We start from the raw sequence: 14,744 nt of genomic DNA, 5'->3' as shown, positions 1-14,744 counted from the left end.
GAAAATTTTCCTAATGTTTTTATCAATATGGATAATTTTTAAAAATTTCGAATAAAAAATGCAATTTCGAACATACGTTCTTTGCATTAAGTTCACTAAAATTCTCAAATTCGTTACGTTTTATCGAAGTCCAAAAATTATATATTTGAAGAATGAAGTTTAATATCGAATTTTTTCTAAACTAGTTATCCGATTTTATTATTATTGGTTTCAAATTAATGTTATGTTTCTAGCTTGGCAGTTCTTTTTAAGAAAGGTTATTTAGATTACTATGGCAGCACTGTAATATTTTTTGTCTATTCACAATAGTGCTATGATTAACAAAATGTAGAGATGACAGAATGGCGATAAAACCAGCTCTACAAGGATAGAGAAGATATAGTAACAATGATAATAAACAAATTAAATTTAATTTATAGAAACGGTTATGAAAACTGAACTGAATTAAATTTAAAACACACTTTAATTATTTTGTTCTATATATTGAATATTTATTTGATTCAATTAAACTTGTTGAATATGATATTTATGTATATTTTTAAATGAGTTAATTGTATGTGTTTTTAAGATTAACATTAAATTTGAAATAACACATATAGAGATTATGAATAAAATATGTATTAATTTTTTTTCCAAAGTTTTTTGATCCATTTTATAAATCAGCAATTATTATTCAGATATTTAATAAGTATTTTTGTTGAATAATTTCAATTTTTCTTGCTAAACTACTAGAAGCCCTAAAAGACTTGTTAAATATTTAATACTCAGCAGAGTTTAGAGTTCTTTTCTGTTGTATTTGGTTGATAAACATAAGTTAAACTAAATAGTTTAACTAAACTCACGATTGGTTAATATGGCAGGAGCTACCAAACTCCAACCATAAATTAATATACCCAACCAACTGGATATGATTTTAATCCACATAGAAGCGGCATTGGCATTGAAGAGTTCAATATCGGAATTGGGTCTTGAAAGAAACAATTTAATTAAATTTAACTTGTAAAATAAAAAATTTATATACATTCAACTTACTTGTACCAATTGGTTAGGGTCATCATAACATAGAGCGAAGCACAAACAAATACTATATGGAACGTAGACCAGGAATAGGTAACACCTTCGGTTTCATTATCACCCTTGTTTTTGGTATCACCTGAACCTGCTTCTGCATCTGATAAAACTTCTGTTAAAACTATTTTTCATTAGAATTTGTATCGTATTATAAGATTATTGAAATACATTTATTGTTGTTAGTTTGTTGAGTGGAGTAATATTGGTTGAGGGTCATTGTTTAGCCCAAAAAAGCCATAAAATATGTATTTACAAAAATTGTTACAAAAGAAAAAAAAAATAAATTGGTGTTAGTTGTTAATAAAAATCAAAATTTATAAAGCAGAGGTGAGTATTTTTTATGTGCGGCTAATAAATGTGTATGTATAAAATGAATTTGATGTACGGTTTCCTTATAACTTTTTAAAACTTTAAAACCCTATTTTTTGTTAATTAAATGTTATCTTTCAGAATAAAAGTTGAAAATATGTATGCCTTTTGCGAAAAAGAAAAGAATATAGATAGAACTCACCACGTTTTTCGTCGGTATTATTAATTTTGGAAACCTCAACAGCCGAGCTAATGCAATTGTACAAAATGCACAACATCCATACCACTAAACCAATAATATTAGTAGTGTCAAAGGTAACTTTCGAATTGGGTGTTGGAGGAGCTATGGTTGTGACACTAGTATTGCCCTCGATAATACCAAACATGCCGGGATTGCAAACTTTTTCTGTAAAAAGTAAAATATAAATAAATTTCCAATATTTTTTTTAGCTTGGGTATATAGGTACCAGGATTGTTAGCTACTGCCGACCAAGTCAAATAAATGGTATACAATGTAACCAAAGAGCTTTGCAACAAACCAGATTGGGGTAAACGTTCTTGAACCGCTGGCAAAACGGAGACAATACTGACCAATAGGCATAGAATTAAGTTAATGGAGATGAAGAATTTATTAAGGCCACACTCGGAGCTCTTTAAATAAAAAGTATAAAAATATGCTTTAGGTTATCAAAATTTTAGGTTTTTACAATTTTTTCAATCAATTACCTGTGTAAAGTATACATAGAGCAGTGAGATGCCAGCAATGGATAGGCCATAACTTAGCAATGTTACAAATACCAAAGCATAGTAATAACCACGATTATTTTCAGCATTATCTGCATAAACAACAAATATATTAATTATCTTTATAATAATTATAAACTTAAAAGATAAAACTTTATAAAAGAGAACTTATTGTTCACTACTATAAATTCTTTCCCAAATACATAAACTCACCAATCCAATTTTCTGCAATTGTGTGAGCAAAATCCACAATGATGATCAATTGTACCAAAATGAAAGCCAGGCCACCAATCAAACCCACCCACATCATGGCCGGACCAAATGATCCATCCGGTATGAAAATGGCACCAATAGCTGCACCAAAACAAATTAAAAACTTCAAAGGCCAAAATTCGTTTTGTATATGAGATCGTGGATCTCGTGACGACTTCACCCCCAGCATTATCAAAGCCATTAGAGTAAAGAAACAGGCGAGACCAAAACATATACGATAAACAGCCATATAACCCAGAGCATAATCACAGTCGACTTGTAGAGAACCACCCGAAAATGTATCCAAAGCCTTAGAACTAACCGTAGAAGTGGAATTTATACAAAAAGGTAATTTCTTTAAAGTGCCCTGCAAGCCGGGAGATAAAGCAATCGCACCCAATATGGTGCCCACTAACAGCATAAAGGCATACATGAAACGTGAAGAAGTGGAATTTTTACATGAAGGACAGGCGCTGCAGCACATACTGGCAGCAGTGCCAGTGCAGCAAAGGGCACACTGTAAACAAATTAAACAGAAAATTAACCATCAAATAGCTCTTTCCAATATGAGTCATTGTGTACTAAGTGCAAAATAATTAAATTAAATCATAACAACATACTCAGAAGAAGAATAATAAATAAGTTTTTTACTTATTTAAGATAATGATATCGATTTTTTCATTTTCTGCTTTGTTTACATTGAAAAAAAAAAACAAAGACTTTCTTTCAAACTTCCAGATGTTGCTTAAAATTTTCTTACCTGTGCTGCTGAACACAGTCCTAAAACTGCTCCCATATTGTTTTATGTAAATTTAGTTATTTATAAACTTTAAATTATATTGTTAAATAATTTTTAAAATATTGTTAAGGAAATATTTCACAATCTACGTTGTTCTCTAACTTTTGTCATCAATTTAATAAAAAAAAATATACACAAAAACTAGCACAGCTGTTTTGTGACAAGTTGTCAAACATTGAAATCATTCACAATAGTTTTTTTTTTTGTACTGAAATTCGATTTGCAATTGTAGCGATAAGCGACAGCAATTAGTGAAATATTTAAACTTATAAAAGAATATATAATTGATGAACTAATGAAGGAGTAGAACTATTTCAGATTTTTTATTAAAAATTTCTAATAAATTCTAAAGAACTGAACTTGAAGTGAACTAAAACTGAACTAGAACTGTACTAGAACTGAACTAGAACTGAACTAGAACTGTACTAGAACTGAACTAGAACTGAACTAGAACTGAACTAGAACTGAAATAGAACTGAACTAGAACTGAACTAGAACTGAACTAGAACTGAACTAGAACTGAACTAGAACTGAACTAGAACTGAACTAGAACTGAACTAGAACTGAACTAGAACTGAACTAGAACTGAACTAGAACTGAACTAGAACTGAACTAGAACTGAACTAGAACTGAACTAGAACTGAACTAGAACTGAACTAGAACTGAACTAGAACTGAACTAGAATTGAACTAGAACTGAACTAGAACTGAACTAGAACTGAACTAGAACTGAACTAGAACTGAACTAGAACTGAACTAGAACTAAACTAGAACTGAACTAGAACTAGAACTGAACTAGAACTGAACTAGAACTGACCTAGAACTGACCTAGAACTGAACTAGAACTGAACTAGAACTGAACTAGAACTGAACTAGAACTGAACTAGAACGGAACTAGAACTGAACTAGAACTGAACTAGAACTGAACTAGAACTGAACTAGATGTGAACTGAAACTGAACTAGAAGTGAACTAAAACTGAACTAAAACTGAACTGAACTAGAGCTGAACCAGAACTGAACTAAAACTAAACTAGAACTAAAGTAGAACTAAACTAGAACTGGACTAGAACTGAACTTGAAATAGAACTAAATATTATTATCTCACCACAACGTAATTATTTCACTTAATGAAAATTTACTATAGGTACCTACGTATTTTACTTATTGTTCTGAGTATATTGTAGAACAGCATGGTTGTTTATTTATCAAAATTATTTTATATACGTTAGTAGTATGTACTAATTACAAATATAGTTATTTTTATATAATTAGAACAAATTATGTAGTTTGCAACAAATTATTTAATCGATTTTTAATGAGGCATTATGTTTAGAGATTATTCGAAGTCAGTTAAACACACTGACTGTATTAGCGCAATCCAAAAGTATTTTTTCGCTTCCAAAAAGAAAAATTAAATAAAAAATATTTAAATTATATTTAACCGCCAAAAGATAACAAAATCCTAACCACACGAGCAAATGAATAAAGATTTTTTTTGTGGATTGTGCGTTTCAAATTGAAAACCATAATTAGTTGGTTAAAATCACGAAGGATTAATACAATGGATGTGTATGGAAATTATAAAAACTCATCATCATTAGCATTGCTGACACTTGTTATTCTGCTGATGATTTGTATGCATGTGTCCTCAGCAGCCAGAGATCCTCTACGTACAATTGTTAAATTCACCGATATGCGTTGCAGAGCCACAGCACCGCAATTAATGTACTTTAAAGAGTGTACTCTGAAGCGTGATGAGAATATAACGAAAGCCATCACATTGTGTCGCATTTACGATAAACCATTGAAACAGGTTAAGGTAAGTTTAGTGAAAACTTGATTAATATTAGGCGGATATTTAAATTATTTGAGGAATTTTGGGAAGCGAGCAACTTTAAACATATATGTAGGTCAAACACAATACATACACATGTATGTAAACAGTTCAAGATCGAATTTTAAGAATTAAGTAAAAGAGTCTGAACTAGAACAGAACTAGAACTGAACTAGAACTGAACTAGAACTGAACTAGAGCTGAACTAGAACTGAACTAGAACTGAACTAGAACTGAACTAGAACTGAACTAGAACTGAACTAGAACTGAACTAGAACTGAACTAGAACTGAACTAGAACTGAACTAGAACTGAACTAGAACTGAACTAGAACTGAACTAGAACTGAACTAGAACTGAACTAGAACTGAACTAGAACTGAACTAGAACTGAACTAGAACTGAACTAGAACTGAACTAGAACTGAACTAGAACTGAACTAGAACTGAACTAGAACTGAACTAGAACTGAACTAGAACTGAACTAGAACTGAACTAGAACTGAACTGAACTAGAACTGAACTAGAACTGAACTAGAACTGAACTAGAACTGAACTAGAACTGAACTAGAACTGAACTAGAACTGAACTAGAACTGAACTAGAACTGAACTAGAACTGAACTAGAACTGAACTAGAACTGAACTAGAACTAGAACTAAACTAGAACTGAACTAGAACTGAACTAGAACTGAACTAGAACTGAACTGGAACTGAACTAGAACTCAACTAGAACTGAACTAGAACTGAACTAGAACTGAACTAGAACTGAACTAGAACTGAACTAGAACTGAACTAGAACTCAACTAGAACTGAACTAGAACTGAACTAGAACTGAACTAGAACTAAACTAGAACTAAACTAGAACTGAACTAGAACTGAACTAGAACTGAACTAGAACTGAACTAGAACTGAACTGGAACTGAACTAGAACTCAACTAGAACTGAACTAGAACTGAACTAGAACTGAACTAGAACTGAACTAGAACTGAACTAGAACTGAACTAGAACTGAACTAGAACTGAACTAGAACTCAACTAGAACTGAACTAGAACTGAACTAGAACTGAACTAGAACTGAACTAGAACTAAATTAGAACTAAACTAGAACTGAACTAGATGCTTTACACTATCTTAATGTATAGACAATAAACATTTACCCATACTGAATACACTCATATTGATTCATTGCCCTTATCCTCGTCCTATTTTTTCCAAAATTTTTTTCCACAGCTCAATGTTCGGGGCTATCGTAAACGCAATGTTGGTTACGTTCCCTTTGTACTTGATCTAACATTGGACTGGTGTGATTTTTTGAAAAATCGCAATAATATAGTTCTGCAGAGTATGTTTGGTTTGTTAGAGAAAGAATCCAATCTCAATACCACGTGTCCCATATATGTAAGTTAATGCTTTGAAATGAATTAATTTATTTTTGGATATTCTTTTGTATTGTGTTACAGTTAGATTACACTTACATGAATGCCAGCATGGACAATAATGGAGTATTTGCTATACCCTTCAAATGGCCTACAGGAGATTATCGTTTTGATATAACTATAGATGCTAATGAGGAAATTCGTTTAATTGTAAATGCATTTTTTAGTTTAAGACGATAAGGGGCAGATTGTAATTTGGGGTTTTTAAGTAATAAAATATAAAGAAATTTGGGCTTTAACTTTTTAAGAAATGTGTTTATTAGATCGGTTCACAGAGAATTAACTCGCCTTACAAATTTTTGTTTTGTGTAATTTTGATTTCCAAATAGCTGGACCAATATCAAAAATTGAATTTTTAGCTACTTTCTTAGCATTCGATTATACTTAAATATTTTGTAATTACTTTTTATGCTCAATAGTAAATTTTTCACCTGTATAATTTATCAATTATACACATATTAAACAGTTTAATTGATCAACAGATTTCCCTTTTGAAAACACAAGAATTTTATGTTTTATTTTTATTTTTTTTTTTGCAAATCATTCAACCGTAATATTCAATTAGTTTACCATTTAAAAAAGTAAACGATGACTTGGAATAATTTGTTGTAAATATTTTTTGTTTTTGTTAAAAAAATTTGTGAAAGGATACTACAACCATAAATCATGTACTTTTTTGGTTTTGCTTCCCTTTTTTTCGAATAACTAGTGAAATTAATGATGCATGTTTATATTTACATTTAGAGTTCCACGTTTTAAATGATTTAACAGATTTCTAAATGATTTGCAAATTAGTCTCGCGATGCACGATTTAAATCACACAAACCGTAATTGTACATCAATAACGTTCTTTTAAAGTATCATGTTTAGTATGCAATAGTTATATATAAAACTTTGAGATTTCTTGTCAAAAGAGAGGTGGCAGGATTTCTTTTGCTTCTTTTTTCTATTAAATACAAACAACAAAGTATATATATTCCGGGTCCTTATGAAATTCTGAGTCTATTAAGCTACGTCTGTAAGTCCGACTGTTTGTCTGCCTAAAACATGCTCACGTTAAAGCTAAGCAAAGGAAATCAAGCAAAATCACACGCTATTCTTTCCGACCAGGGATCAATTATGTTCAAAATCGTAACTAAATTTTTCGTAGCCCCCAAATGGCACATATTCTCGTAAATGTATTTATCGTTAACAACTCGCTCACCATAAAATTTTACAGATGTAAATATAATATCAATAAAAATCAGAATACTACTCTAGATCTTTATTGAGAAGCGTATGAATATCGAAGTGCTTTACGTGAATACCTGCGGTGTTGGCCTTATTTTACGGTGGTCTTTTCATCCACAGTGTGAGCTTCTTTGATAACTCACCACCGTCCCTTTGTGTATCTTACACTCAAGTGGCAATTTTTGTACATAGTTCTGCCGGTACATGTATAAGCGCTTTGCTCAAGTACTCGACCTATCTATTCTCCAATTCTGTCTGCACCTAGAGACGTATTCGTTAGACCGCAACACGAATCCAATAAATAAGCTGAGGACTTTGTTCTTACTCACAGAGAACACACTGTGGTAAATCTGGTGTGAACAGAGTTTTCCCTCCATTCAACCCAGCACACTTCTCATTCATTAGACAGACCAAAGAGAACAACATCCGACACACTTAATATTGGTATAGGGCGGGCAAGATCCGCATACCCCTACATTCATCCTGTATCACATACACTTAATACCAACTAATTTTTAACGCTTAGTCCCACAGTCACTCCTCTGTGGGGTATCTGTTGACTTCTGCAACAGCACCGAACTTATCCCGAATTGTAGATTTTACGTGCATCAGTCTTTTAATCGCCACCATTCTGCCATGCGGTCTATCGGGTCCCGTGGTACCAGAATGATTTGACATGGAGTCAAATAATTCCAAGGAAAGGCCGAGGATACATTAGGTCATCACCAGTATATAGTCCCGTCAGACTAGAGGTACTAGTAGCACATCTTTTCCTCTGGATTGTGATCACACCAAGATGGGGTCATTCATCAAGGTAACATGCTCGCGGCTCGACGTGAGAAGGGTATATATAAGTTTGTCATTCCGTTTGTAACTTCAACAATATAATTTTTCGACCCTATAAAGTTTATTCTGAATGCTTATAGATAGCCATGTTCGTCTGTGAGTCTGTTTTCTGAAGACCCCAGATATCTTCGAGATCAAAATCTTCAATAATTCTGTCAGACATTCTTTTGAGAAGTTTCCTATTTGAAATTAGCAAAACTTACCCTATTAAGAATGTTAAACATCGGGTCATTTTTAATACTAGCCCCCATATGACAACATTCGGAAAATGTCTTTAACTCTCAATTTTTATATGGACCAAATCTATCTATGAGGTTTCAAGAGGACCGGTCTATTATTAACCCTACTAACCATATTAGCCCCAGATTCTACATTACCGAATATAATACTGTTACTCGTTTCCTTTTACTTTTTCCACTTTTATATATAAACGAACAAGTCTACCATACCCCTTCTAACGTATTGCAAATCGTAGTAAAGTCAAATTTACTTGATACCTATAGGTATAAAAAAAACTATTATATATAAAACGATTATATATAATCGTTATTTGTTATGGAAATTCCCCATGGTATACTATAAAGTACATATCCCTGACAGTTTTGTTTTTTTATACCCTCCACCAACGTCAGTGGTGATAGAGGTTATATATAACTTTGTCATTCAGTGTGTAACACCAAGAAATATTCATATGAGACCCAACAAAGTATATATATTCTGGGTCCTTATCAAATTCTGTGTCGATTTAGCTATGTCCGTCTGTCTGTGGAAAACACGCTCACTATAAAACGAAGCAATAGAATTTAACCAAATTCACCCAAAATGTTCTTCATTTTCCTAAGTTGTTTGGTATTGAAAATGGGCAAAATCGGTTCACACCAGGAAAAGTTATGAATCAAAATTTAAAACAACCTCGAAAAAAATAAGCATTTTTTACATATTCTGATGTAATTTTCTCGAAAACTATGCAAGATAATTCCATGAAAATCACCATACATTCGTTTCTACACAAGATCTTGATCCCTACTGAAAACTACTAGAATCGGTCTACAATTTCATGTACCTCCCATACAAAAGTACATATTCCCGGAAAATGGGTTTTTTGTTCATAACTTCCGTTAAAATGTTGATATCTTCACAAATCCCATACAAGGTCCTCTCCAGTAAATCTTGTAATTTTTCTATTTAAGACATGAGAAAACTTATTTCTACAAATATTTGATCAATTAGAAAAGTATTAATATAAAAGTAGCTGGTGGAGGGTATTTAAGATTCGGCTCAGCCGAATATAGCACTCTAACTTGTTTTTTTCTATTATTTCTATTTGCCTTGATAACATCCGTAATACTTTATTTGAATGTCTAAATCTGTCTTTGAAACAATCAACTAAGGAAAAACTGTATGTAAATGTGTAAATGGATGGGTGTATTCGAGAGTGTGTAGTACAAGAGAACAAAAAAAGCTTTTTGTATAATTTTTCAGTTTAGAATACATTTTTATCCTTTTTAATCATACTTGACAATAATTGAAATGACAAATATAACTGGTGATTGTTCAGGCTTTAGAAATTTAGTTTGTGTGAGACGTTCACGTTTTTGTATTTGTCTTGTGATATAGTATTATTTAAAGATGTGGTAAATGTGCGTATTTATCAATGGGTTTTTATAGAAATATTTGCATATACCGTTATTTGTAAATTTTTTCCTTTAATATTTGATATTTTAAAATTTTCTAAAAAAAGTTTCTACTGTGTAAATTAGAATGTAAAATACACAAAAAATTTAAATATGTTCATTATAAATCTGTTTCTATTATTTGAGTAGTTTAAATACATATTAGTAGTGTATTCTATATACTTTTCATTGAGCAACTTTTACTTGTAATTACAAAATTTTCATTAAATTTATTGCAATTTACTTTGTGCAATCATCATTGCTGTATGTTATGAAAACTTTTTTTGTAGAAAATATTATTTAATTTGTTTTTTTTTTTTGTAGTCACTCATGTTTCAACAAAACACACCTTAAGTGGTGGTTATATTTATCCTGAAAACCTACAGCGACACATAAAAAATAAATGATGAAAAAACCTTGTTGTATTTTTATTAAAAACTCATACTGTGAGCGCTTTTATTTTTCAACAGGAAGTTGAAAATCAAACAATAGTCATTGTACCCATGAAAATAAAGTTTTATATTTTTTAGTCCATATTATTGTGGTAAATTTTCTTTTATTTTGTGTTGTTTTTTGTTTTTGTAATTTAAATTTTATACGACAAAGTAAATAAAGTTTTGAGCTTTTTATTTTTTACTAGGCTGTACATCATGTTGAAAACACTTTATAAACAATCACATTTATCCACATCACTGCAATAAATGTAAAATGTTTTACGGGAAATTTTGGTCAACTTTAATGAAAATTAAAGTGAAAATCAGTAAAAATGTGTTTGATTTAAAGTTAAAATGTGTGTGTGGAGAAAATAATTATGATGTTTAAATATTTACGAATATTTACTTAAGTTATGGAAAATTTGGTTTGTAAAGAAACATTAATTGTGGGAAAATATTTTGTATGCACATGACGTACGGGCGATAATTAATTAAATTTGTAATATAAAACTGAGTAATAATGTTTCCCATCTGTTTGCGGTGCGTATGAGTGCTATTATGTTAAATAATACGTATACGTATAAAAGTGCATTGTAATTTAAATAATATTTAATTAAATAAGATACAAAAATGCGCGATTCACAATGATTATGTATGTTTTGAATAAGCCGATTTGACTCCAAAGCCAACATCTTAATATTTGGTGGAAATCTGCGCAGATTATCACAGGGAACCTGTGCCGAATAAAAGTGATGTGATGCTAGAGACAATTGGTTGGAAAGTTTTGCCTCGCCCGCTATTTGTTTCCATCACCACCGAATGCTCTCTCTCTCTCTCACTCTGGGATACCCATAACTTCAGAACGGGATATCCGAAATTGGCATGATTGGTTCTTGGCCTCAAAAAAGGCCGCGCGGATTCCATATGTTGGCAGAAAGATGTGAGTAACATTTTGATATGTTTATGTTCATTTTAAATTTTATTTTAATTAAATATATTATTTTCTTAGTCATTAAATTAATAAAATTAACATTTTGTTTTAATTGTTTTGATTATTTCCTTAATTTAAATTAAAAATTGTTTCAATTTTTTAAACATTAAATAGTTTTGAGAGTTTGCTATAAATTAAAAAATGTATGTATTTGTATTCTTAATGCTCACTATAATTGAACAGAATTTAATATTAAAGTGATTTAGCATCACATGTATAAAATAAAATGATCATCCTTTATCATGTATTTAATATTCGGTAAAAGGGTAGCAAAAGAAATGAGAACAAATCTAAATGTACCGACATATTGAAACAAATATTTATAAAGAATACAAATGGCAAAAAGTTATCTTAAACGTACAATATGTATACATACATATATATAAGTACTCTTACAATTTGTACTAAGACATACTCTAATGCTGTATATAGTATCATATGAAAGTAGAAATAAGGAAAAGAATGTGTACACTGTTCTATGTGCTTGACATGTAAAACACGTCCTTTGCGCAAAACAGTAACAGTATATGAAGTTAGAAATGGGGTTGTGTCAAATTGTTATATACAACATAGAACCATTTAATAAAAAGCATTAAAAATAGTTTTTTAAATTATTTTTATATATAAAATTGATATAGACTATTGACTAGACTATAGACTAGTACTATATACTAGAACTATAGACTATACTAATAAGACTATACTATAGACTGCATAGACTAGACTATAGACAGATATAGACTAAATAATAGACTAGACTATAGACTAGACTCTAGACTAACTATAGACTAGACTACAGACTAGACTATAGACTAGACTATAGACTAGACTATAGACTAGACTATGACTAAACTATAGACTAGACTATAGACTAGACTACAGACTAGAACTATAGACAGACTATAGATACAGACATAGACTAGACTATAGACTAGACTATAGACTAGACTATAGACGACTATATACTAGACTATAGACATAAGACTATAGACTAGACTATAGACTATACATAGACTAGACTAGAATAGACTATAGACTAGACTATAGACTTAGAACTATAACTAGACTATAGACTAGACTATAGACAGACTATAGACTGACTATGACTAGACTATAGACTAGACTATAGACTAGACTATAGACTAGACTATAGACTAGACTATAGACTAGACTATAGACTAGACTATAGACTAGACTATAGACTAGACTATAGACTAGACTATAGACTAGACTATAGACTAGACTATAGACTAGACTATAGACTAGACTATAGACTAGACTATAGACTAGACTATAGACTAGACTATAGACTAGACTATAGACTAGACTATAGACTAGACTATAGACTATAGACTAGACTATAGACTAGACTATAGACTAGACTATAGACTAGACTATAGGCTAGACTATAGACTAGACTATAGACTAGACTATAGACTAGACTATAGACTAGACTATAGACTAGACTATAGACTAGACTATAGACTAGACTATAGACTAGACTATATACTAGACTATAGACTAGACTATAGACTAGACTATAGACTAGACTATAGACTAGACTATAGACTAGACTATAGACTAGACTATAGACTAGACTAGACTAGACTATAGACTAGACTATAGACTAGACTATAGACTAGACTATAGACTAGACTATAGACTAGACTATAGACTATACTATAGACTAGACTATAGACTAGACTATAGACTAGACTATAGACTATAGACTAGACTATAGACTAGACTATAGACTAGACTATAGACTAGACTATAGACTAGACTATAGACTAGACTATAGACTAGACTATAGACTAGACTATAGACTAGACTATAGACTAGACTATAGACTAGACTATAGACTAGACTATAGACTAGACTATAGACTAGACTATAGACTAGACTATAGACTAGACTATAGACTAGACTATAGACTAGACTATAGACTAGACTATAGACTAGACTATAGACTAGACTATAGACTAGACTATAGACTAGACTATAGACTAGGCTATAGACTAGACTATAGACTAGACTATAGACTAGACTATAGACTAGACTATAGACTAGACTATAGACTAGACTATAGACTAGGCTATAGACTAGACTATAGACTAGACTATAGACTAGACTATAGACTAGACTATAGACTAGACTATAGACTAGACTATAGACTAGACTATAGACTAGACTATAGACTAGACTATAGACTAGACTATAGACTAGACTATAGACTAGACTATAGACTAGACTATAGACTAGACTATAGACTAGACTAGACTAGACTATAGACTAGACTATAGACTAGACTATAGACTAGACTATAGACTAGACTATAGACTAGACTATAGACTAGACTATAGACTAGACTATAGACTAGACTATAGACTAGACTATAGACTAGACTATAGACTAGACTATAGACTAGACTATAGACTAGACTATAGACTAGACTATAGACTAGACTATAGACTAGACTATAGACTAGACTATAGACTAGACTATAGACTAGACTATAGACTAGACTATAGACTAGACTATAGACTAGACTATAGACTAGACTATAGACTAGACTATAGACTAGACTATAGACTAGACTATAGACTAGACTATAGACTAGACTATAGACTAGACTATAGACTAGACTATAGACTAGACTATAGACTAGACTATAGACTAGACTATAGACTAGACTATAGACTAGACTATAGACTAGACTATAGACTAGACTATAGACTAGACTATAGACTAGACTATAGACTAGACTATAGACTAGACTATAGACTAGACTATAGACTAGACTATAGACTAGACTATAGACTAGACTATAGACTAGACTATAGACTAGACTATAGACTAGACTATAGACTAGACTATAGACTAGACTATAGACTAGACTATAGACTAGACTATAGACTAGACTATAGACTAGACTATAGACTAGACTATAGACTAGACTATAGACTAGACTATAGACTAGACTATAGACTAGACTAGACAGACTATAGACTAGACTATAGACAAGACTATAGACAGACTATAGACTAGACTATAGACTAGACTATAGACTAGACTATAGACTAGACTATAGACTAGACTATAGACTAGACTATAGACTAGACTATAGACT

General features: G+C 31.3%; 2 protein-coding genes across 4 annotated transcripts; one reads left to right on the top strand and one right to left on the bottom strand.

The window, feature by feature from the left end:
• Positions 1-601: 601 nt before the first annotated feature.
• LOC119601200 (serine incorporator 1) lies at positions 602-3,339 on the bottom strand. Of its 3 annotated transcripts, none has more exons than XM_037951980.1 (7): positions 3,137-3,339; positions 2,338-2,893; positions 2,107-2,216; positions 1,848-2,031; positions 1,583-1,786; positions 1,033-1,192; positions 602-967 (listed from the first exon to the last, which is right to left on the bottom strand). In XM_037951980.1, the coding sequence occupies exons 1-7, from the start codon at positions 3,170-3,172 to the stop codon at positions 829-831; spliced, it is 1,389 nt and encodes a 462-aa protein (XP_037807908.1). In that variant the 5' UTR covers positions 3,173-3,339; the 3' UTR covers positions 602-828. The 3 variants fall into 3 exon arrangements, with proteins under 3 accessions (XP_037807908.1, XP_037807909.1, XP_037807910.1); XM_037951981.1 differs by having other exon boundaries at positions 1,033-1,183; XM_037951982.1 differs by having other exon boundaries at positions 1,033-1,171.
• A 1,397-nt stretch (positions 3,340-4,736) lies between these two features.
• LOC119601196 lies at positions 4,737-6,620 on the top strand. Its single transcript, XM_037951975.1, has 3 exons — positions 4,737-4,994; positions 6,235-6,402; positions 6,465-6,620. The coding sequence occupies exons 1-3, from the start codon at positions 4,737-4,739 to the stop codon at positions 6,618-6,620; spliced, it is 582 nt and encodes a 193-aa protein (XP_037807903.1).
• The last annotated feature ends 8,124 nt before the right edge of the window (positions 6,621-14,744 follow it).

Source organism: Lucilia sericata, unplaced genomic scaffold, assembly GCF_015586225.1.
Source record: "Lucilia sericata isolate MDLA Ls3-8-SP2 unplaced genomic scaffold, ASM1558622v1 Contig000148F_arrow, whole genome shotgun sequence".
Taxonomy (NCBI): Eukaryota; Metazoa; Arthropoda; class Insecta; order Diptera; family Calliphoridae; genus Lucilia; species Lucilia sericata.
Note: the sequence above shows the minus strand (reverse complement) of the source record. Positions and strands in the feature narration are given on the sequence as shown.